General features: G+C 36.4%; 3 protein-coding genes across 4 annotated transcripts; 2 read left to right on the top strand and 1 right to left on the bottom strand.

Moving 5' to 3' along the window:
* The first annotated feature begins 481 nt into the window (after positions 1-481).
* Positions 482-9123, top strand: LOC113050797 (DNA replication licensing factor MCM6-like). The gene is made up of 17 exons (XM_026214100.1): positions 482-690; positions 987-1133; positions 1434-1544; positions 1660-1909; positions 2547-2712; positions 2795-2940; positions 3016-3166; positions 4073-4214; positions 4405-4546; positions 4641-4748; positions 5878-6033; positions 6128-6256; positions 6395-6556; positions 7392-7524; positions 8052-8237; positions 8362-8501; positions 8631-9123. Exons 1-17 carry the CDS (start codon positions 590-592, stop codon positions 8751-8753), a joined length of 2493 nt encoding a protein of 830 aa, XP_026069885.1. The 5' UTR covers positions 482-589; the 3' UTR covers positions 8754-9123.
* A 2694-nt stretch (positions 9124-11817) lies between these two features.
* Positions 11818-18888, bottom strand: LOC113050795 (protein lifeguard 3-like). Of its 2 annotated transcripts, none has more exons than XM_026214099.1 (12): positions 18491-18888; positions 15249-15472; positions 14231-14301; positions 14000-14064; positions 13832-13885; positions 13698-13748; positions 13416-13455; positions 13240-13277; positions 12892-12979; positions 12705-12800; positions 12571-12624; positions 11818-12445 (listed from the first exon to the last, which is right to left on the bottom strand). In XM_026214099.1, exons 2-12 carry the CDS (start codon positions 15457-15459, stop codon positions 12296-12298), a joined length of 918 nt encoding a protein of 305 aa, XP_026069884.1. In that variant the 5' UTR covers positions 15460-15472; positions 18491-18888; the 3' UTR covers positions 11818-12295. The 2 variants fall into 2 exon arrangements, with proteins under 2 accessions (XP_026069884.1, XP_026069883.1); XM_026214098.1 differs by having other exon boundaries at positions 15243-15472; positions 18491-18885.
* An 840-nt stretch (positions 18889-19728) lies between these two features.
* On the top strand, positions 19729-24747 carry LOC113050794 (probable hydrolase PNKD). The gene is made up of 9 exons (XM_026214097.1): positions 19729-19908; positions 20362-20477; positions 20558-20670; positions 21112-21170; positions 21916-22008; positions 22830-22996; positions 23245-23331; positions 24093-24208; positions 24350-24747. Exons 1-9 carry the CDS (start codon positions 19748-19750, stop codon positions 24521-24523), a joined length of 1086 nt encoding a protein of 361 aa, XP_026069882.1. The 5' UTR covers positions 19729-19747; the 3' UTR covers positions 24524-24747.
* The last annotated feature ends 145 nt before the right edge of the window (positions 24748-24892 follow it).

Below are 24892 nucleotides of genomic sequence, written 5' to 3'. Positions count from 1 at the left end.
GCAGTATTCGATTTCGGACGCAGCTTAATTATTTGGACCTCAACAGCGCAGAAAACAGTAACATGTATCACGTGACAGGTCGCGTCTAAGTATAAACATGTTTATACATAATGCCACGTAATAACTTGCCAACTTAGTTTTAGCCACTTGATTAAAAAATATAATTAAACGTTAAAACAGCAATATTATTATTATACATATTTTATGCACTATGGGTCTACCCGATCAATCAAACTTCTAGGATGCTGTCACCTGTTTTGGGTAACCCCCATACTTTCATATTAACAAATACTTTTCCTATTTTATTGCAACTGTTAACATTTTTCTAAGTATCTTTATTGAAACTGTCTAACCTCAACATTATGCCATGCCCCCAACAGAAAGCTCGAAAATGATTGGCCACAATTGTCCAATTGTAGCGGCAGCACCGAAAACCAACAATCTGATTGGTTCCTGGTGGCGCGAAAATGATCACATGGTACTGCATTTCGCGCGAAAACTTCTGAAACAGCGACTCGTGTGCTTCTTGTGCTAGACGGGACGAGAGTACATTTTTGTTATAACTTTGTAATAACAGTTTATTGCAAAAATGGATCTTATGGAACATGGAACAAATACGAATGCTGGTCAGATAATCAAGGACGAACTGGCGGAAAAATGCCAAAAATTATTCCAGGCTTTCTTGGAAGAGTGAGTAAATGAGCTGTCCCTTATTGTTCTTCAGCATCACGAAATGGTTACACGATCGGTTACCGTATTGAATTATAACAACATTACCTATAAACCATTACAGGCTTTTTAGTCGCACGATTTCATGTTAAACTACATGTATATATTTATACGAAAGTATAGAATTAATATGTTTGCTTGAACAGTATACTTGTGCACGTGAATATGCATTTTGTGACACATGCACGTGTGATTTGTATATTGTATTTTTTTGTGATCAGAATTTTCTAGTAATAGTTTTGTGTACAATTCCGCAGGTTTCAGAATAGTGATGGAGAGGTGAAGTACCTGAGAGACGCAGAGGAGTTGATCCGGCCGGAAAGGAACACACTCGTGGTCAGTTTCACAGACCTGGAGGGCTTTAATCAAGAACTGGCAACAGCCGTCCAGGAAGAGTTCTACAGGTAGGAAAGAATCCAAAAGAAAAATCGAAATCGCTTTCATACATTGCTTTTGAATTTTGTCAACCATATACTTTGCTGTGTTCATCTTACTGTTGAGTAATGTAATTATTAACGCTTAAAACATTATGATATAAACCATAATCTCAGATGTGCAGTTATTGTGTAGTAGTGTGTGTAATATGAGTATGTACTGAAAATTGACAAACATTCTGCACAGGCTTTGACTGCTTTATTAAACTGATAACACATTGATTTTACATGCATGTAGAAAGAAAAACTTTTGGTTCTGTTTTGGATTAGACTTTACCCCTTCCTGTGCCATGCTGTGCGTAATTTTGCTCGGGATCACGGAGAAGTTCCTACCTCAAAGGAATTCTATGTTGCCTTCCAGGATCTACCAACTAGACACAAGTAAATAGAATTATAAGACACTGTGATGACTAATTAATCATTCAAAACGAAAATATTGTCAATTATGGACAGATGCCTTTCTAACTAATGTGCTCCTGCTCTGGGTTCCTTGCAGGATCCGTGAGTTGACCGTGGTGAAGGTTGGCTCACTTGTGCGCATCAGCGGTCAGGTTGTTCGTACTCACCCGGTTCACCCTGAGCTGGTGAGCGGGACCTTCCTGTGCTTGGACTGTCAAGGAGTGATAAAGGATGTGGAGCAGCAGTTTAAATACACTCAGCCCAGCATTTGCCGCAACCCTGTGTGTAACAACCGTAGACGCTTTCTCCTGGATACAAACAAATCCAAATTCATCGACTTCCAGAAGGTATGACAGGAAGGCGTACATTTTTATGTTCTTTGGTAAACCCCCTTTCCTGTCATAAAAAGGTAGAGAAATTACAATGCAAAGCATGTATAGGTAAAGTTCAAAATTCTGTTTTGTAGTTGATGATGTCACATCGGTAAGGATATTTTTCTGTTTGCTAGAATTTTATACATTTGCCATTTTTCCGCCAAATATTTTCTGCAGCACACAAGTAAAGTGGCAGAAAAAGGTATTTGTTTAAATTGTAATTTGCAATTAAATATTTAAGAAATAAATTTTAAATTTAAACTTAAAAAAATAATGAAAATACCATTAAGTCAGTAAATATTGAATATAAAAAGGTGATTCAACAGATGTTTCTAATGTCAGTTTCTAAGTGGCATAGGGCTGAACAATTTCTGTTGTTTATTCATGATATTTCTAATAAAACATTGCAATTTTGATTTAAAATGCAATTTAAAAAAGCTCAAGGTTTGAATGTTATATTTTTTAAAAACTTTTCCTATTCTGATGCACTCTGTCAGGATGATTGAGGGGTTGATATTTCATCATACTAGCCCTGTGACATTGTTGATTGCTTTACTGTGTTTTAAAGTGTTGTAAGGGTATTTAGATGCTTTACTTGTCTTGATTCCAGGTACGCATCCAGGAGACACAGGCTGAGCTGCCACGGGGCTCCATTCCTCGTAGTATGGAGGTGATCCTGCGGGCTGAGGCTGTGGAGTCGGCACAGGCCGGCGACAAATGTGACTTCATTGGCTCCCTCATTGTTGTGCCAGATGTATCCCAACTGTCCACACCAGGTACACATCTCTCATCCAGTCGGCCCTCACTGATATTTATACAATTGTTACAAGTCTGAAGATGCCGTTATGTTTGTTTCAGGTGTGCGTTCCGAGACTAGTTCTCGTACAGCCGGGGTGCAAGGTTACGAGAATGAGGGACTTCGTGGACTTAAAGCACTGGGTGTCAGAGAACTTTCCTACAAACTTGCATTTTTGGCATGTCACGTAGCCCCCACCAATCCCAGAGTAAGAGTGAAGCCCACCATTATGGCATGAAGGTCTCATTTTCAGATTATTTTAATGGGATGTCTCCGTTTGTAGTTTGGCGGGAAGGAGATCAGGGATGAGGAGCAGACGGCAGAAAGTATCAAGAAACAGATGACGGTCCAGGAGTGGGAGAAGGTGTTTGAGATGAGTCAAGATAAAAACCTCTACCACAACCTCTGCACCAGCCTCTTCCCTACCATTCACGGTTAGTCACTATGAACAACAATATGTCTTGCAATCAAAATTAGGGATGTGCGACATTATCAGAAAGATATCGGAATCGGCCGATAAAGGTTCAAAATGGAAACATTAGCATCAGTTGATTTGAACAGATTTATGCCGATATGCCTTGCCGATTACACGAATAGCTCACATGTGCTCAGGGTGTGCTAGCGCTAAGATCATGTCAGCAGTGTGGTCATTGTTGAAGCAAACTTTTACCTGAATCATGATTACATTTAATGGTTTGGATTGCCATATTTTGAGAAAGTATGTACAGAATGACACTCCATAGTAAGCAGCTAAACTGTTCGTCAGTGCTGCGTGGTTAGTGACGAGCATAGAGAGAGAACAAAACAAAATGCTTATCACAAATTAAAATTCGAAACAAGCCAAAAGGAGACTGGTTTTCCTTTGCTAAAGTAAGCAAACTTTGTTTCCTTTGCTCCTACATTTCCCAGAGGAGCGTGACGCATACGTCTTCCACCTGCATGTCTTACGGTAAAAGTCTAATACTCTGCATCCCTAATCAAAATGAATTCATATATTAGTAGTCAAGCAGTAAATGGTGAAAGCAGTAATAGGAGAGAGGTTTGGCTTATTTAAAACAGATTAATAAACACTGTTAAAAGTGTACATTTGCAGTTGTTACCCTAAAGGGATAATTTACGCAATTACTCAACCTCACATTTTTATAATCACATTATATTTATGTTTATCTTCTAAACACAAATAAAGATATTTTAAAGTGCTATTTCTTCCTGATCTGTCCATTAAAATTAATTTTAGTTGTGTAACCAAATGTAGTTGTGTCGACCTGTTAATATAAACAATCATATGTGTGTGTGATACAGTACATTTTTATTTCTGATATGGACTCTGTTGTTTTCAGGTAATGATGAGGTTAAGCGGGGGATTCTGCTCATGTTGTTTGGAGGTGTTCCCAAAACCACCATGGAGGGCACATCTCTGAGAGGAGACATCAACGTCTGCATCGTGGGAGACCCCAGCACTGCCAAGAGCCAGTTCCTTAAGTAAGACTAATTAATCTTTTAATTATTGATTATTCATGAACAGGTTCAAAACTGTAGGATAGAACAGTGTTTTTAGAGTTGGAATTATAGAGCGAATAACTATTATTAGGACGACATTTCCAATTGGTGACGTTTTCTTCCAAATTGTGTTTAAAGATGTATTAGTTCTCACAGTTTGGCTGTTGTTCAGGCATGTTGAGGAGTTCAGTCCCCGTGCGGTCTACACCAGCGGGAAAGCCTCCAGCGCGGCCGGTCTCACAGCTGCTGTGGTGAGAGATGAGGAATCACACGAGTTTGTCATCGAAGCCGGAGCGCTCATGTTGGCTGACAATGTGAGTTATCTTTACAAATGATTTGTGTACATTCCAATATGTTTAGTCACTGAAAATCCCTATTTGATCCCTGATTTGATATCGTTGTCCATAGGGTGTTTGCTGCATTGATGAGTTTGATAAGATGGAAACGAGAGACCAAGTGGCTATCCATGAGGCTATGGAGCAACAGACCATCTCCATCACCAAAGCAGGGGTCAAGGTAAGGGTCAAAATGCAGATTTATAGGACACATATTCGCATTTGTGACATATTTTGTACTAGCAGTTTGGATTTAAAAAAATGTGATAAGGTAATTATTTGAGGGGGAACTAATATAATGACAAATCCGTGTTTTTTTCAGCTGTGAACATTAAAGGGATAGTTCACCTAAAAATGAAAATGAAGCCATGATTTACTCACCCTCAAGCCAACCTGGGTGTATGTAGTCCCTTTCACACTGCGATTCTGGAAAATACACGGGTACTGTGTCCTGGTAATTGTTCCCAGGTCACTCGATTTTTCCCCGTTCACACTGCCAGTGATTTCCTGAAATATGTGCGTACTTGTAAAGGTCCCCTGAAGACACGTGACATCAGGATCTTACGTGTAATGTACGAGATGTTAACTTTCATTAACTTTCTCTTAAGCTGGCGAACAATCTCAGCCTCTTCGCGGAAAGTGAGGAACTAACTGATCTCTGCTTAATTACAGTTTATACATATTTATTTAGTCGCAAATGTTGATCTGCCTTCAAAACACCTGGTAAAAAAGTTGTGCGATAACGTACGTCATCACTACGACACAGCCTTAATGGCATTAGTTTGGCTTTTGTTCACACAGTGCTCATTCTGGGACTAAACCCAGCAATGTTACAAGGTCCCCGACCTAGGATCAATCCAGGAATCAATCCCGGGATGTGTTTGCGTTCACACAGAAGGCGACCCGCCAATGTTCCGCCAATTTTCCAGGTCTCACGTGCAGTTGGGGCTCTTGACTTTCTTATTTTAGACAAATACAATCAAAGTTATATTAAAACATGTCCTGGCTCTTCCAAGCTTTATAAGTGCAGTCAATGGTGGATTTTGAAGCAAAATAAAGTGCGTCCATCCATCATAAAATGTACTCCACATGGCTCCGGGGGATTAAAAATGGCTTTCTGAATTGGTGCATTGGTGTAATAAAAGTATCCATATTTCAAACTGTATAAACCGTAATACCATAATTATACCATCGTACAAGCGTACACTATCATTTCAACCTGTTTATTGCGTAACTCTAACCATAATGGTTTTTGTAATTTATAATAGTTCCATAAAAGATTCTATCTTTTTGTTTTGTTTAAATTGTAGGCCACTTTGAATGCTCGCACATCCATCTTGGCTGCAGCAAACCCAGTGAGCGGGCGTTACGACCGCTCCAAATCCCTCAAACAGAACATCAACCTGACGGCACCCATCATGTCACGTTTTGATCTCTTCTTCATCCTGGTAGACGACTGCAATGAGGTATGAGCAGACAATGCAACAGCCTATGAAGATGATTGTGGATACAGCAGGATGTTGTTAGACTGTTAGTAAATCCCTCGGTCTCTCCCTTCAGGTCACCGATTACGCCATAGCCAGACGTATAGTGGATCTCCACTCCAGAATTCAGAATTCTGTTGACCGTGTCTACAGTCTAGATGAGATTCGCAGATATATGCTGTTCGCTCGCCAGTTCAAGCCAAAGGTGAGCGAAAGGAAGATTTATCTTCATTCTTCCTGATGTAATTAGGTATGTTTGGCAGAATGCATTTGATCTCATTGTCACAATTTCCGCTATTTCTTAACTGTGTCTCGATCTGTGTGTGTGTGTGTGTGTGATCAGATCTCAAAGGAGTCTGAGGAATTCATTGTGGAGCAGTACAAGCGTCTGAGACAGCGGGACGGCTCCGGAGTCACTAAATCAGCCTGGAGAATCACAGTCCGCCAGCTGGAGAGCTTGATTCGTCTTTCTGAGAGCATGGCAAGGATGCACTGTTGTGATGAGGTGTGTAAGAAAAAAAGGCAAAGACTAAAGTATGATTTTTGTGTCCTGAAATCATTTTGGTCAACTAATCTCTAAAATAAATAGCAATGTTAGTTAATAATGTTGGTAACATATTACAGTAAGTTCTTATTAGTTAAAATAAATTAACTATAATAAACAATTTATCGGTAACAGAATTTATTAGTGTTTGTTGATGTTAGTTAATAAAAAAGACGCAGCTGTTCATTTTAAGCTCATGTCCATTAATATTAACATCGAAACTTTAGATTTTAATTATGTATTTGTAAACGTTCGAAGATGTGAAGCTATTTATTAGTTCATGTCTCTCAAAAGTCAATACATATCAATTCACCAAATTATTTCAGTAATTTCTAAAGGTCCTTGAAACATACAACAGCAATTGAACCAGAACCCAGAAAGACACTCACTGAGCAAACAAGCGTGACAGACAACAGGATAAAAATGACAAGCAATTTTCTCTGTTTTTCCAACTAAATTATCTGTTATCTGTGAAAAGCACACTTTGGTTCTTCCGCTCTCTCTCTACAATCACACACATACTGTACAGACACACACTTGCACACAGAGACAAAAACATACACATACCAGAAGTTGCCCCATGCACTGCCCCATGATTATTATTTTTGTTTTTCAATGAAATAGTTTGTAAGTGAAAAGCTAAAAGACATTACTTAGTAGTAAGGTGGTACAGTTTCGTTAGTAGAGACACAGATGAGAGATATTATCATCTTGGGGTTACTGTTTTTTTTTTCAATAATTCAACAGCATGTCACCAGTTATTCCTTACTTCTGTCTCGCTGTTTCTATCTTTTAGGTTCAGCCAAAGCATGTCAAAGAAGCGTTCAGGCTGCTTAATAAGTCCATCATTCGGGTCGAGACTCCTGATATTAATCTGGATCAGGAGGAAGAGGAGGCCATGGAGGAGGAAGACAACAATCAGATCAATGGTACAGTCATCCTCTGTTTCTCTCTAATTTAAGTCATTTTGAGAAATCAGTCTAGTACAGCAACCAACGTTTATCAACTATGGGCCCCAATATGTCTTATTTCAACTGTGTTATATTATTCTTACATAAAAGTACAGTGCATCCAAAATTTAAAAGCCTGTCATCATGTCGATCCAAACCTGTATAACTTCCATTCCTCTGCTGAAGAATGTTGGGAACCGAAAGTGTTTTGTTATCAGCATTCCTCAAAATAATGATCTTTTACGTTCTACAAAAGAATGCAAGTTATGCAGGTTTGGATCGACATGAGGGTGAGAAAATGATGACAGACTTCTAATTTCTGGCTGGAGTATGTCTTTAAAATGCTACAAAAAAACACAAAATGTGTACAGTGTTAAACTAATATCATATTTTAGTTTTTTTATTACTACAAAAGAAGTACCAGAGGTATATATAAGCCTATATAAAAGGGTCTTGGAGTCAAAAAGTACCATTGATCTAAACATCTGTTTTCTTGCTCTATTTAGGGCATGATGCAGATAACGGTGTGAATGGAGATGTTAATGGAGAAGTGAATGGTCATGTGCACACAAATGGTTTTAACGGTCATGGAGTCAATGGAGAAAGCACTAAACCTTCACTGCGTCTGTCATTTGGGGAGTATAAACGCATTTCTAACCTGTTGGTGCTACATCTACGTCACGCTGAGGAAGGTGAGCACTCTGTACAAGCTGTAACTTTAGTCATTATTATGTGCTTTTAACAATACTACAACATGACAAGGTCAGACAAACACAGCCCACAGGAATCTAATTAGTATTTTGCTATTCCTCCTAGCCGAGGACGAGACCGCACTTAAGAAGAGTGAAGTAGTGAACTGGTACCTGAAGGAAATCGAATCCGAGATTGATTCAGAAATGGAACTGATGAATAAGAAGACAATGATAGAGAAAATTATCTACAGACTGGTTCACTGTGTAAGGAAACAGTTTCATGTGATTTGAATTTCTTTTCTGTGTAATTTGAATATGTTGTGTGGAGACTACATTATGCATTATAACAACAACAACAACAACAAAAAACCTATTCACTTTTTTCTTCATCAGGATTATGTTTTGATTGAGCTGACACAGTCTGGGCTGAAAGGGTCTGCCGAGTCCAGAGGAACAGAAACTCAGGAGGAAGACGTTACGCTGGTGGTCAACCCCAACTACACATTTGATGACTAGACTTTTTTACCTTTACATTCTCTGCTCAGTCAACTCCAAATAAGAGATTGTTAGATAGATGGTGATCTGGAAGTGGCGGTGTCCCTATTCAGTCTCTTTTCTCTTTCTGTAAATTTCTTCTGCTCTGGTTTTAGCAGTTTCCCCACTGTTTTTGCATTGCTTCATAAGGATGGCTTTAATCTTAATTTTAAGAGGATTTGTGACTTTGCAAAAACCAGTTCTTTGTAAATATGTTTTTTCTTTTTTCTAGTGTTTTAGAACATTTCAGAATGTTATGGACATGCATAAAATGTTTTGCATATATAGTTTATAATGTTTTATTAATGTCAAAACAAGTTGTGTTTGTTATGCAATAAATTTGAATACATGATTTTTTTTTAAGGAACATTTGCATATATTAATATATAAAAAAATGTAAAGTGTCTAATTTTGGCTACACTTAAGTTTTTTTTTATATACATATATATTTTAAAGTTTACAGTACATTAACTTAAAATTAACTAAAGCTTATTAAATTGTAAGAAGTGCAAGTCAATACAAGCAACTGATGAGAGTGTTTTTTTTTTTTTTTTTTTTTTTTATTAAATTATAGGTAAGCAAGGTATATAAAACAAAAACTAAAAAAAAGTTAATTTTCACTAAGAAATCTCAAATGTATTTATTTTTTATTCAAAGTACAGTAACAGTATTTTATCATGAAACCTTCAAAAAGAAGAAAGGGGAAATTAAAACAAAAGTAAATAAATTACAACAAATAAAAAGTAGCCAGGGGTATTAACGTTCAAAACAAAGATAGAAGATATATATATATATATATATATATATATATATATATATATATATATATATATATATATATATATATATATATACATACACACACACACACACACACACATATATATATATATAAATATATATATATATATATATATATATATATATATATATATATATATATATATATATATATATTCTCGTGTACAAAATATAAAAATCAATATACCGTTCACAAGCTTTCAAAGTTCCTACAGTTTTTTTACGAGTGTCTGAAACTGCCGATATATATAACTTACATATTTCATTCAACGAAACCATATAATTGGTTTCCTATTGCTAAATTTACACTTATGAATGTGAAATTTGGTCAGCGGTCTCTTTCAGTAAACGAATCTAGTAAAAGTTATGTTCCTCTTGGTCAGGATAGAAAGAGAACATCTTCCCCATAAGAGTGAAAAAGCCTCTCTCAACAAATGTATTTTTGTTCAATGAGCGCGTCAGAGTGCGTTAACAACAAACCACGTGAACGCGCGTTCTCTTCCTTTCACAACAAAGATGGCTGCGTCCTGTCCGAACCTGATGAGGTCGACTTTGCAAAGTAGGTAAACATATTAACATGTAATTTAATAATAAATCATGAAACACCTGAAGGAATTGACTGTACATCATCATTTTTACTTTTGAAATATATTTCTAAACCACTGTTACTATTTTAAAATTACTGCTTGAATTGCCTTGCGTACACCATGATAGCTTGACATGCACATAATAAATGAATGCAGGAATAATATACTGTACTTGTCAACTGATTAAATGCAAACAACTATTCAAGATAAATTTGGCTAATGAGAACCGGGAAGATTAACTACTCATGTACTCAGTATATCGCGAGTAAGAGTTAAGATTGGATGCCACTACTTCAGGAAATCTCATCAGTCTACATGATCAATAGAAGCATAAATGTTTTAAGCTATAACGTTAGGAACGAGGTCACATGTAATCACAGCCATTCTTATACTTAGACCAATATTGCTTGTGTACAACACCAGTTCAGGTTTTGGACTAAAGCATCTGCCGGATGTAAAGATTAGTATTATCCATATCTATGTTGTTACTGAATGGTATTTTAACAAAACACTATATATGTGATCTAGTAGTAGCTCAGTAAGGTAAGGATGCATCTGCATAAAAAATAAATGTAGGCTTGGCTTAATGTGATTATATATTATTTAACATCCTTTTTTCAGGTTTGTTTAAGTTATCAAATAAGACATTGTGGATAAGATCTCCCTTTGAGCCGAGAGCTGCCCATCTCAGACTGCAGGAGAATGTTTTACACAGCAGAGCTCTTCACTGCGGACATTACGCTTTGCAAACCATCACCAAGACCGAGTCTCCAAAAGTTATGAACACACAGAAAGCAGCTGAACCTGAAAATAAAACCAACCAACAAAAAAACGAGGAGGAGGAAGAAGAGGAGGAAGGTAACAGGCCTGAGTACATCCCCAAAAGAAAGGCCAAAAATCCACTGATGAAAGTTGGGTATGCATGGTAAGTACTGTCAGAATAAACCAGTATTGAAAAGTATTTCAGACAACTGACACGGAGATGTTTTCTTCTAGGATGCTCGGCCTGCCTACTGGAATCATTGGCTTTATTCTGGCAAAGAGACAGGTGGACAAGAACCGACTGAAGCAGCTGAAAATCAGACAGAGAATGAAGAAAGCCAATGAGGGAGATTACGAGAGAGAGCGATATTCACCAGCCACCAGGATGCAGTGAAAGCTCTGCTTTGTGAAATGACTCTATTGTGCACTTAACGGTTGGGTTTCCAATGAAACAGTGGGCTGATTTATTATGGTGGATGGATCTTTTGATCTTATGATTAAGGAGTTGATGAAGATTTCAGTACAGCCTGTTTGAAATGTTTTATATATATGTTGATGCAGTCATCACCTTGCTTGTTCATATGCATACAGAACATTATAAGCAACCACTATTATCTATTAAAATCACCTAAATAATATTAATGTTGCTTTTGTTATCGTTATCCTCACAATAACAATGATTACATAATAGAAACCTTAAACACATTGTTGACCAAAATGTGGCACGAGAACACTGTATCAGAAAATACAGGTTCATTTTGTTTATACAACTCAAATATACAACGTTAATGTAGTTAACACTTTTTATAACTATTTATTCATGGTGTATCTAAACAAAGAAAAGGCATCATTGTACATAATCTGAGACATTTAGTATCAAATAAAAAATACATTCATGAAGTAAAGACATTTATTTCCCTAAGTTTAAAAAAACAAAATCTGATATAGACTTTTCTTTTGTATATAAAGATGTCTGCAATAAATACTCTAAATTCATTAACTGGAAATATATTTTAGACTGTATGTACACAGCAGAAAAGCTAAACCCTCAACCAAAATGCAAATCTAAATCAATTCAGCAGAAATTTTCACAATAGAGATCCACTTCTAATAGACAGCTTCCATTTCTATGACATGGGACCAAGAACTCAGTGTTGGCTATATAATATCACTCATTTTATCGGAATATATGCATATGTTTAGTAAATCATGGAAATTATATTTTTCCCTTATCAGTTGTTCCATTAGTATAAAGCTAGATATATTTTTTTGTAGATTTTAGCACGGAACTGGACGGAGAAGACACTGCATAGCGCATAAACATTAAAGCCATTATGATGGTAAGGAAAAGGTCCATAAGCCAGCTTGAAGCTTCTATCTCTCTGCAAATCCAATAATTTGCAGGAGGAAGATGAAGATCTGGACAATGTCAACATAAAGGGAGAGAGCCGCAAACACATACTCCTCTGGGCCAATGGAGAGCTTCCTGTTTCCGATGAGCAGCTGGGTATGATAGGCCAGAAACTAATCATTTGAAAACACACAAAAGCAAAGTAGATTTAGGATTGAACGAGTAAACTATTTTCCTATGCAGAGCTGAAGTATTCCAAGAAAAGGTGAATTCAATGTGATGCAGTCTACAGACATACCAGAGTGAATGCAATGGCCCCTATTGCTGCATAGAGCATGTGAAGCCATGGGACCTGAAACAAATGGTGAAAAAGTCAGTTAAATGATCAAATGACAATTTATGTGCAAATACAAGACGCAAACACATGCTTACATATTTGAATGAGAGCACGATAGCCGTGATGATGCCAGTCACAAACACTACGATTCCGAGGACACAGAAAAAACCTGTACATTTAGTGAAATCCACCTATAAAAGAACAGAAAAGCATGTTAACACACACATTAACAAAATAATGTAAAGTCAGGGAGATGGTGGATATATTATATGTGTAGCCCACCTTAGTCTGGAAGCAGAACACTGTCACCGCAACAGATACCAAAACAGTGATGGCCAGGGCCAGGAAAACTGCCCTAGTGCTATAATAGCTACAAACAAAAAATGACATTGTAATATTCATAATTCTATATTCTTATTAGCAAAATAAATAAGTATGGGGTCTATAAGATTTTTGTCATTTTTTTGAAAGAAGTCTCTTTGCTCAGCTCACCAAAGATGCATTTACTTTATCGAAAATACTGTGAAAACAGTAATACTGTAAAATATTATAATTTTAAATAAAAGTTTCATTTCTCTACCCACTGTATCTCATCACTGAGATGAACATATAGTGTGCGCCATGTCTCACCTTGCTATATTTCCAGTCATGAACGATAAGGCCAGTGTCTAAAACAAGAAAAAAAAGTCTTTAGCATCCTTGATGCAATATCTGCAGCATTACATGTAAAAACAACATTGCCCATTACAGGTTTGGCTACAATCCATCTCAATTCCTTTAGAATGACTTCGAATCTTCCAACTTACAAAAATGGACAACAGGATCAGGTTCCACGGGAAACGCCTCCTAATATGTGTGACAAAGGACAGGGCTAAATTCACTGGTTAACATTACATCTCATGTTTACAGTGGCTCTTTTTTACGAGGGTTTTAATTTTTAGATTCAGCTATTTTTGTTTATACTGGCTGGTATGATTTTTGTGTCTTCATTTTTACGGTGTCAATGTACTAAACTACGAGCAGTTAAAAATATCACCACCTGATCCTTTTATTATTCTTTTATTCTGAAAATGGAGCAATCATCTCACCTGGGTCCCTGACAGCAAACCAATACGATGTGTGTGACAAAATAGATAGCACTGAAAAAAAAATATTTCAACGGTCATTCACATTCTTCTACTTCACTACATTTGTATTCTCATTAAGAAGGTCTCATTCTTACTATGAAACCCAGTAAATGGCTGGATTTTTCCTCACAAACGCTCCTACAGGTTCCCTGTGTGAATAAAAACACGAATGAAAGTTTAATGACAAAACCTACCTGAACAAGCTTTATTATGGGTGAACACAAAGCACAGAAAGTAACCACACCCCCCTAACAGAGACTCACACAAATGTGAAAATAGCCACGATGGCAGCTGTGACGATGAGCTGAGAAGCGAGGATCAAATAAACCTGCAAGACAGAAAGACCATTTTCCAAACTCATCCATATAGAAAAATGACTACTCATTATACACATACAAAATCCATTCATCTGAAACAACGACTGAGTAACATTACCATTCAAATCTATTTTACTTAATTAAGATTATGCAGATTATAGAAGAATGGTTCCTTACTTTCCGTATAAAAGAGTGACGGACACTGATATCGTCGAATCCTCCTGTTGTGGTAAATCCTCCATCGTCTCCTGTAAACAATCATGTGTTCTGTGAAAACTATATTTACATCTACAACATCATTCACATCAATCTGTGTAAATAACCCATCATTTAACTGAGAGATTCTTCAACCTCTGGCACAGAGGATCATAAACCATTACAAATACTTAAACTATTTCAAAAGATAACTGCCCTGTCCCAATAAAGCGTTTTCCAAGTTAGTATATTTGCTTACAGTGCCACTGAATAGCATGCCTAAAAGAAATATGTGACGTGATATGGGAAGAAAATATAGAGAAATCAAATATCACTTGCAAAACGAACATGCTTTAATTGTGTCATTTTCAGTTTTATCAAATTATGCACAAAGTGTGCAAATATTGATTAAATTGTGTACTGCTAGCTTTGAAATGAGCAAATATGGCATATAAAACCAAAACAAAGGATTTTTTTTGCAATTGTTATTGAATTATTAATATTTTTTTGTCACTATTAAACCAATAAATGATGAGATGTGGTGGGAATTTTCATTCATTTTATAAAAGGAAGTGAAAATTTATTACATTACGAGAAAGAGACCTGAAACCACCACAGATATATACGTAGTCATTCAGTTGCCAGGGACAACAGTGAATTATATAGTGTCGTTTAAAATTAGAATACTGCGACAGACCAATCAGAATCAAGTATTCCAGAGAGCCATCTAATTAATCACTACATCACTTGCCAATCAACACTAATCTAGTTAGAGCTAGCCTATAGGGGCTGCATTAGCAAAAATGGTGACTTCAGTTAAGATTCAATACCATGGCCTCCATATGATCTGCCAAAATTAAACTTCCTGAACAATGGATTGTTTAAGTAATGAATCAGGTCCTAAACCTAATCAGCAGGCCATTCAGGACATAACTCTATGATAATAAAAGTACAAAATTGGAGGTTGACAAGATACTAGAAATAGTAGTCTTACCTATACCGGGAGGAATGACTGGGATGACAGGTAGACTTGGCGGGGAGTATCCCGGAGGCTGTCCATGGTATGGATCATTGGGCTGTGGGTAAGGTGGCTGTCCTGGGCTTGCGTTGAAGCCATATGGGGGGGCAGAAGCAGGGTAACCTCCTTCAGGCTGAGGGTTGGAGAGCAGCCGGGAATCATCGTAACTCGGAGGGAAATCTGACCTTGACATGCTGTTTTACCACCTGTTGGGAAGATGAGATACCATAGTGACCATTTGTGCCAATAAAGTGCAGAAAACACCCAATATATCAATATATCAAGGAACAGCATTATTGCTTTTGTAATAACTTCTCTATACTAAACAATCAACCTAATTACTAAATTTGTCAGTGGTGTTGCTGGTTCTTACTTTTTCAAAAATTATCGTTCAACAATTTAGTTAATGAAGTGGATAAAAAGCAGATCAAATCATTCATAAAATACCGCAAGTGTGAGAAATTCAGCTCTGTAATGATTAATTTTTTTAAAGGTCACGTTTGTCGTGTTTTTTTGAAGCGTTGATTGTGTTTACAGTGTGCAATATAACGTGTTTATGTTTCGCGTGTAAAAAAAATGTGTATACCGCTGTTTTTACTGTCATAAAAACAGCTGATGACTTCCTTGTTCTATAAAGTCCGTCCTTCAGAAATACGTAACGAGTTCTGATTGGGCCAGCGGTTCCAGTGTTGTGATTCGACAGCAGCTGAGCACAGAATTGTGTCGGAAACACGATTGGGCTAGTTTTGAGAAGCAAGTGGGCAGGAGCATGGGCTGGAGATGTACTTATAATCACAGGAGCGTTTTTACTGACAAGATGCGCATGAAGATAATCAAAGAATAATCTTTGTGTGAATCCGGCATTAAACTGATTGAGATTGAGGAAGCTGTCCTCTGCAAAATGTGCTGCACATAGTTTTACACGTGGATTATAATTTTCGGGAACCGAGTTAAACATAATTTGTAACCATCGATCTCTAAGTACAGTGTCCCTGGGAAGGCCAAACAAAGATGATTGGACTCCGAGATGAAAATAACAGCATTTCGACGACATGGTGACAAAAACAAACGCAACTCTTCCTCTTCTCCGTCGGAGCGCAACAAGACCACGCCCCCTTTTTTGTGTATTCCTGTGGGCGGAGGTTAGTCAAAAAACGGTTTTAGTGACGTCATTATTGCAGGAACTAGAGGGATGTAGTCCAAACTGGTGGTTCGATGTAGGCGAATTCTGTTAAATAAAATATCTCGCTTGCCATTGAAATTTGAGCTTTAGAATTTTACAGATATTATTTATACTCTAACAACAACATTACACACTAACTAAAGTTTAAAACATGGGACCACGAAGAACAGGACCTTTAAAACTATTCAGACGGAAATGTAAAATGATCTTAATAATTGTGGACAACATTTCTCCAGGAGCACTAAACTTAGAATATCCTTTCTGCCTTTTCCCATTAAAAACTATTATGTGGCTGTGTAGGGGTTTGAGAGGTCCAGATGCACACAACTGAACTAGTAGAAATAAATTAACTCCGTGACTGCACTTCTACTCATTCTGCGTTTTAAAAGGTTTATTTCCATTTTAATCCTTACAATGACATGCATGAAAGATATGAACTGATGATATTTTTAGGATCTGGGAGTACCAAAGCTTCAAATGTTATGTTGCTATTTTCACTCACACAGTACTGATCACAGCAAAAAAAGCACTAACCAGTAACCACACTTTAAACCGTCTTCCTGAAAACAGCCGACAAGACACAGCCCATGAAAGGCCTTACAGTGAGGGCTGTGGTTGTGGACACACATAGTTTTTCCTCAGCAACTATGTTTCCCTTTGTTTTGAAATTATATATATATATATATATATATATATATATATATATATATATATATATATATATATATATATATTTTTTTTTTTTTTTTTTTTTGCCATGGGTAAATACATTATTTGTGCACCAGGATCATTACTTCCTGTTATCAAACAAATGTAAAGCAGGTCACTCAGGACCACACAGTGAAAATAAGGAAAATCTTATTCAACCCAATTCAAAGTCTAAACTGGGTGAATCGGATCGTCATTTAATGAAAGTATCCTGGGAAAGGGCGTTTCTGCATTTCATGTTCAAAAAGGAGTGACTGTCAAATTTACTTAAGACAGCAACTAAACGGAGTCAAAGGCTGTAACTAAATGAACCAACATTTTCCAGGATATGTGACAGAACTCCACGAACAATATAAAACCAGGTTTAATGTCACTTTTTACTTTCAGACCAAGCACGTGTTAGTACTCTCTATATACCCCTATGATATGTATGCTGATTATAATGTTTACAAAAACATAGAGGGTGCTCTGCAATTCAAGCCAGACTGGAAAAGAATGTCTCCATTCTTGTATCAGTTCAACACTGTCAGTATTACTCAACCATGCCTACCATACACTGTTACATCGTTATGTTCTCTGCTCAGCAAGCTTTTATTTTTAAATTGGAAAAAAAAAATGACACTTTCACTATCTTACTGGTCCACCCTAGTACTGGAATTTGACAAAATGTTAGCTATCAGCCATATTCAAAAATTACTGTTCTACAGAGATAAAGTTACTTTCACAGTTTATTTATTCTCTCTTTTCCTGATAGGGTCGATATGGCACAGTGAATGTGTTTTTAATATTATATATGTTTTGAATAGAAAACGGTGTTAATGTGATTGAGCTGAAAAGCAGGCTGTGTTTCAATATCGAGTAAACTGCCTACTTCCACAGCGGTTTCGGGCGTCATAGATGAATGTGTGTGATGATGTTTAGCAGGCAGCTCAGAGGATATGAAACACGGACACAGGGGCCAGAAACCATGTCCCTAAGAGGTCAGGAAGAAGGCAAAGTGTAATCTTATTTTACTACCATATTCCTCTAATATAATTTAATCTTTAAATATAGACTAGAAGTCACTTAAGTTATTTACTTATGAAAACAAGCTAAAAGTCACGATGATAGCTAACTAACTCTAGAGTTCTTGAACATGTTCACATATTTTGGCCTCACTCCCCCCCAACAAATATTTACCATGTCCATGGTGACCGTGGTTTCCAACAGTACTGGTTATTTTACTACTGTTAAAGCATTATAGATTACTCAATCGATGTAACAAGCAGCAGAATTGTACTTTATCCATTACAATAGCATGTGATGGTAAAATGAAACAGTGTAACAATCTTACCACGCGCTGTTTGAAATCCAGAAAACTTTACACGATCGATGCTGAAGCTTGAAGGAAGAAATATCTAGCGATATAATCCTTCAACCAAAAATTCGTGAGTTGACGCACTGATCCACCTTCCTCGGTTTCAGTTCAACGAATGTAAAACCAGCAGTCAGCTGACGACGTTAAATATTGACGGTCAGTGTAACGTGCTCAAGATGCGTATAAACCAGCAGGTGGAGTCAGCCTGGAACATTTTGCGTGTAACTAAACATAATTCTCAGAACAAGGTAGCTGTTATACAAGAACAAGTTATGCTTTGGCTCTGAGTAAAACTAAAATGATATCTAAAACAAGCATTGTCTGTCAGTTCTCGTAATGTAACACAGCACCACAAAGACTCATGTAAGAAGTCTGTCGAGGGGTGTGTGTGGTGAACTAGACACACCCAGGCTGCATATTTGAGTTCCTGCTACAAACTGGGTGTGTGCCCATATGGGTGTGTGCCGAGCTCGTTCTGTCTTACACCTTATGGTGCAAAATTGGTCTTGCTACTTTTCTGCAATAAGTATCAAACGTTTATTTACCAAATGTACAATATACAGAGCTGGGAGGTAACTAATTACATGTAATCTGGATTACGTAATCAGATTCCAAAAATGAAGTACTTGAAACTAGATTAAATTGCATTTTAAAATAATTTTAATCAGACAATTTACTTTTTTATTGATTGAATGATGACATATTATTCACACAATAGCATATTATTCAAATTATTAAAAAGTTTTATTTTGATTGTTATTTTAAAAGTGATTTGTTTTAATTTCACATTTTTATAATTTAATTAATTATTAGCTTTTATAAATGTATTAAATTTACGAACCAACTGAAGTTCCTCCACAAACCCCAGTTCAAGAAACGTAATGTTCAATGCACTTCATTATGTTATTAACAACAAATATAATATATTTTATTTATATAATATTTTCATAGTCATCATCATAATATATATATATATATATATATATATATATATATATATATATATATATATATATATATATATATATATATATATATATTATGATGATGACTATGAAAATATTATCCCCTACTAATAGCTTCCTGATAAAAAAAATAATTCACTGTATGAATTATAATTTGAAGAACAATACAACAAATAAATAAATAAAAATAAGAGTGTTTACGGTGATTGTTACTTCTGGCCAACCGTAGTTAGTGTTTAATTTCGTCATCGTCGACACGCCTACTACAATGGCGCTTCCGGAGTGGACAGTGTATTTACTTTGTATTGCTTCAGTATGTGGAGGATTTTACATCTGTCGTGTTTCTAAATGCGCCAGAAAAAGTGCATGGAAAAACAGCCGGATCGCTAAACTGATGGGTCGCACAGAGAAACCGCTTTTCTGGATAGCGTAAGTGGCTTATTTGGCCTGCTGCGGATTTTTTGTTTTATTTGAATAGGCTACTGTTTTATTTATCCACATCTTCTGTATATGATGTTTACATGAATGTGGTATTGAAATATAGATATTTTACGTGTGTAGAAGTAGCAAATGTTCATCAATGTTATTTCATTACTGTCAATTATATATGGCCCTAATGAAAATATACAGTTTAAATGTGATTTTGTTTTTGGAGCCCGTTAACACCATGTCAGGTTTCTATAAACTAAACGAAGGTAATTATGAAAACAATAGCTTAAACACTTTTTAGGCTATTTTTTTTTCTAAAAACTATTAGTAGTTTTAATAAAAATTAAACCGATTCCTTCATTTACCAAATTGATCATTTAGATTGAATTTACAACATTTCTGAAGGAACAGTTGCATAGAGGAACATAATGCAATGGCATAAAACACTTGCAGGTATTCTCTATATACACGGACCAAACTCGGGTACATATTTCATAAGAGGCAGATGAAGAAAGCACGGGAGCGGTACCCTGCCGGCCACTCCAAAACTCAACCTACTATAATAAACGGTGAGTAGAAACACTTTTTCCATAATACATTCAACAGTTGATTATCAATATCTAAAGTCACACTCTATTACTTTCAACAGGCATCAAGATCATACCAGTGCCCATCTTATTAGACAATTACAGCTATGTGGTCATTGACACTGCATCAAATATGGCTGTTGTGGTTGATCCCGCTGACCCTCAGCCTGTTCAGGTTGGATTCAAAACAACTGTGCAGTGGTTTCAGAAATAGTTTGCTGGATTAAATGTCTTACTGTAGTGAAATTGCCAAACCCATATGGTTTAGTGGAAAGTGCTTGTTTTTCCTCATTGGTTTACCAAAAATGGTGTAAGATGGAATAATAATCAGTTATTGTTATTGTGAATCTGTCATTTTAATGGAAAGATTCCCATTTTCATTCCTTGCAGATTGATTTTTGTTTGTTGTTTATGAACCTATGTGGTCTCAGTAATATTATAATCAGGTTAAGGTTAGGTAAGTCATGATCAAAATATCTAGGATCCTTCCTGTGCATGAATAGATGCCTTACTGGGCATGTGTGACATATAGTCACATCTTATCTTTTGTGTGATATCAACCAGAGCCCCGATTTTGTTTTATCTCATTTCATGGTCTGTCCTTACACCCACACAGGCATGTCTAGAGGAAGAGGGGGTGGAGCTACAAGCTGTTCTCTGCACACACAAGCACTGGTAAGACCAAATCTGAAATAATGCCAAAAATCTCTTGAGCTTGAAAGCTGCACAATATTTTAGTCTAATCAATTACTAGATGTGTTACATTCAGATGGTTAAGACGCAAGATCACACTGCACCAGTTCTAAGACCTATGGGGCGTCTAACTACCTTTAAAGCATTAGTTTACCCAAATATACAAATTCTGTCATTTATTCATCTCCGTGTTTTCCCAAACCCATTAGACTCCTATTGAGAACACAAATGTTTTTTTTGTTTTTTTTTATATTCTGTCATAATTTTTTGCCTATCTATTGGAAGTCCACACAACCAAAATTCGCAAGCTTCAAAAAGTACAATAAGACATTTAAAAGTAATCCATATGAATGAGACACGATTGAGAAATATGTAATTTAGACATTTTTTCACATATAAATATTGATCAGTGCACATATGATCATTTCTCTTCAGAGATTTAGCTTAAGCCACTAAATTCAGATTGATTACTTTAAAAGGTTTTTATGCACCTTTTGAAACTTGAAAATGTTGGTTGCATTGATTTTAAAAGGATGGATAAAAATATAAGTATATATATTAAATTGTGTTTCAAAGATGAATGAAAGTCTTGTGGGCTTGGAACGACATGAGGATGAGTAAATGACAGAATTTTAATTTTTGGGTGAATTTAACAGAATCAAGACTGAATATCTAAACATGAAAATTAAATCAAACTATCCTCTGTATATAAACTTTTCCCAACCAGGGACCACAGTGGAGGGAACAGAGCTCTAAAGAGACGCTACATGTCCTGTCGAGTGTATGGGAACGCTATGGACAACATTCCAGGCCTTACACAGTTAGTACCTTTGAATATATTCTGATGTATCATTTTATCAGTTAATTCTAAAAATTAATAATGTAATGTCATTATTTCACACCCGCATGTCGTTTCAAACCAATATGCCTTTATTTATTCTGAAGTCACAAAATATATTTTGAAGAATGTTTCAGCTGTTTTTGTCCACACAGTGAAAGTCAGTGAGGTCCAAAACAACCTTTGTTATTTTTTTTTTTTCAAAATATGGCCTAATGACCTAGTGGTTAGAGAGTTTGACTCCTAACCCAAGGGGTGTGGGTTCGAGTCTCAGGTCGGCAATACCACGACTGAGGTGCCCTTGAGCAAGGCACTGAACCCCCAACTGCTTCCCAGGCACCGCAGCATAAATGACTGCCCACTGCTCCGGGTGTGTGTTCACAGTGTGTGTGTGTGTGTGTGTGTGTGTGTGTGCACTTTGGATGGGTTAAATGCAGAGCACAAATTCTGAGTATGGGTCCCCATACTTGGCTGAATGTCACGTCACTTTCTTTTTTGTCACTTTCACTTTTTGTGTGTGTGTGTGTTTCACAGAATAATGAAATGCATTAAGGTTTGGCATGACATGAGGATGAGTAAACAGAATTTTAAAAATAGGGTGAACTGTTCCTTTAAACGTATCCAAAATGTGTTCGAATATAAAAACATTTGTCTATACAAAATACAGAAGGGCTTGTTTGAGGGTCTCATATTTTCTAACTCAACTAAACTAAACCTATTCTTAATGTATATGATTGAACAGTTGGGCATACCTTGATAGCATGAAACAGACCACTTAATTGGATGTTTTCTGGATTGTTTAGCCCCCTTTCAGACAAAGACACGATAGATTTTGGAACTCGGCTGCACTTCAGGGCCTTCTATACCCCTGGCCACACAGTAGGTCACGTGATCTACCTGCTTGATGGCCGAGCGATAGGTGGCCCCAGCAGCTTGTTTTCAGGGGATCTGGTATTCCTCTCTGGATGTGGTGAGTATGGTATTAATCAATGTGTTATCTCAATGTCCATATAAAAAGTAATTATATAATTATGTTTAATATATTAATAGTTTTATTTTTACCTGCGTGCAATGTTTGACATTGTGTGTATACGTTACAATTATTTATTGATAAGTATCGATGCCCAGAAAGGCATGCCAAATCTGCAAGCAAGAATTCTGCATTCTTAAATCCAGCTAGCTCTATTTAAAGCGCTGACTCATTTACATCCCTTGTAGGGAGAATGTTTGAGGGCAATGCCTCAACTATGTTGTCCTCTCTGGATACAGTGGGATCACTGAACGATGAAACTCTGCTTTGGCCTGGTAAGGAAACAGTCTTTTTATACAGGCTTTTTACACTTGAAGTTGTTTTACGTTGCAAACTTGTGTAAACTTTATTAATAATTCTTGGATAGTCATGTAGCAACATTTATCGAATAAGGACGGAACATAACATGATCTCTTCGAGACTTCAGTTGAAACATTCAATTTTGAAACAGTTTCCCCTCAGGCACTGAAACTATTAATGTATTTATGAATAATTGCCAAAATCTCACCGTGGCTTTCTTTCATAGCATTGTTAAACGTATCTTAAAAGGTGGTAGTCCACCTGAAAAAGGAAAGTTCTGTCGTCATGTTGTTCCAGACCTATATGACTTCCTTTCTTCTGCTTAACACTGAAGAAAATAATTTGAAGAATGTTGATAACCAAATAATATGGTTCCCATTGACTTCCTTTGTGTTTTTCGTCCATACATTGGATGTCAATGGGAACCAAAACTGTTTAACTACCAACATTTTTCAAAATGTGTTATTTTGTGTTTCACAAAAGAATAAAAAAGTCATACAGGGGGGTGAGTAAATGATGACAGAATTTTCATTCTTGGGTGGACTTTTTAACCTTACCCTTATCCTTTAACCCTATGTTAAAGTGGCTTTAACCCAGAGTTTGAAAAACATATTAACCCAAGGTTAATTGCATTGTGGCAAGACTTTTTTAGCTTTAAGTTTTTTTTAAACTTGTATTTGGGTGTTTGAAGGAAAAGCTTATTGGTTATTTTCATAAAGTAGGTCTTTCTTTTCAGGACATGAGTATGCTGAAGATAACCTGATGTTTGCTGCTGAACTGGAGCCTTGCAATGTTGTACGGGAACAGAAGTTGCAGTGGGTTCTGCAACAGAGGGGTCAGAGACTCTGTACGGTAAGGAAGAAGTCTATGGAAAAAGTCCCAGTCCCAGATAATTGTTACATCTCTAGACATGTGATATTAATCCAAATCTTCTCAATAATATTCCTACCAACCCAGCTTGATTTAAATGCATTCTCTCTCTTCTCTTCATAGTGTCCATCCACCCTAGCAGAGGAGAAGCAATACAATCCCTTTCTGCGGAGCCACTCCCAGGATCTTCACCGGGCTCTGGGTCTGCAGCAGAAGCAGGACGAGGACTGGACATCATATCGCGCACGTGTTTTAGAGGAGCTGCGCAGACGGAAGGACATTTATAAGGACCGATAAGGCTTTAATCCACTGATGACTGGAGGACGTGACCACTGAAACCATTCCAAACTACTGCTCCCTACATATCATTACCAATACCGGGCTTTATTAAAAGCACTTATGTGAATTTGAACAGTGACCTAAAGAAAAAAAAGAGTGAAGTAGACCTGGGCATTATTTTGTACACAAACATAATTTATTTTAACACTAAGTATTTGGTAGAATTTGAAAGGCATTATCCTAAGTTTAAAATATATATATATATATATATATATAATATATATATATATATTTTATATATATATATATATATATATATATATATATATATATATATATATATATATATATATATATATATATATATATATATATATATATATATAA

The sequence above is a fragment of the Carassius auratus genome, chromosome 31, assembly GCF_003368295.1.
Source record: "Carassius auratus strain Wakin chromosome 31, ASM336829v1, whole genome shotgun sequence".
Classification (NCBI taxonomy): domain Eukaryota; kingdom Metazoa; phylum Chordata; class Actinopteri; order Cypriniformes; family Cyprinidae; genus Carassius; species Carassius auratus.
This window is presented reverse-complemented; position numbering and strand designations above follow the sequence as displayed.

Bases quoted from the DNA above. Each gene is read 5' to 3' on its own strand.
- LOC113050797 (XM_026214100.1), top strand. From the start codon at position 590: ATGGATCTTATGGAACATGGAACAAATACGAATGCTGGTCAGATAATC. The intron at 2,713-2,794 runs GTACACATCTCT...TGTTTGTTTCAG, and splicing joins ATCCCAACTGTCCACACCAG to GTGTGCGTTCCGAGACTAGT. The intron at 6,557-7,391 runs GTGTGTAAGAAA...TCTATCTTTTAG, and splicing joins GGATGCACTGTTGTGATGAG to GTTCAGCCAAAGCATGTCAA.
- LOC113050795 (XM_026214098.1), bottom strand. From the start codon at position 15,459: ATGTCAAGGTCAGATTTCCCTCCGAGTTACGATGATTCCCGGCTGCTC. The intron at 13,278-13,415 runs GTAAGTTGGAAG...TTCTTGTTTTAG, and splicing joins TGATCCTGTTGTCCATTTTT to ACACTGGCCTTATCGTTCAT. The intron at 12,801-12,891 runs GTGGGCTACACA...GTTCTTTTATAG, and splicing joins TGTTCTGCTTCCAGACTAAG to GTGGATTTCACTAAATGTAC.
- LOC113050794 (XM_026214097.1), top strand. From the start codon at position 19,748: ATGGCGCTTCCGGAGTGGACAGTGTATTTACTTTGTATTGCTTCAGTA. The intron at 20,478-20,557 runs GTGAGTAGAAAC...TACTTTCAACAG, and splicing joins TCAACCTACTATAATAAACG to GCATCAAGATCATACCAGTG. The intron at 20,671-21,111 runs GTTGGATTCAAA...ACACCCACACAG, and splicing joins CTGACCCTCAGCCTGTTCAG to GCATGTCTAGAGGAAGAGGG.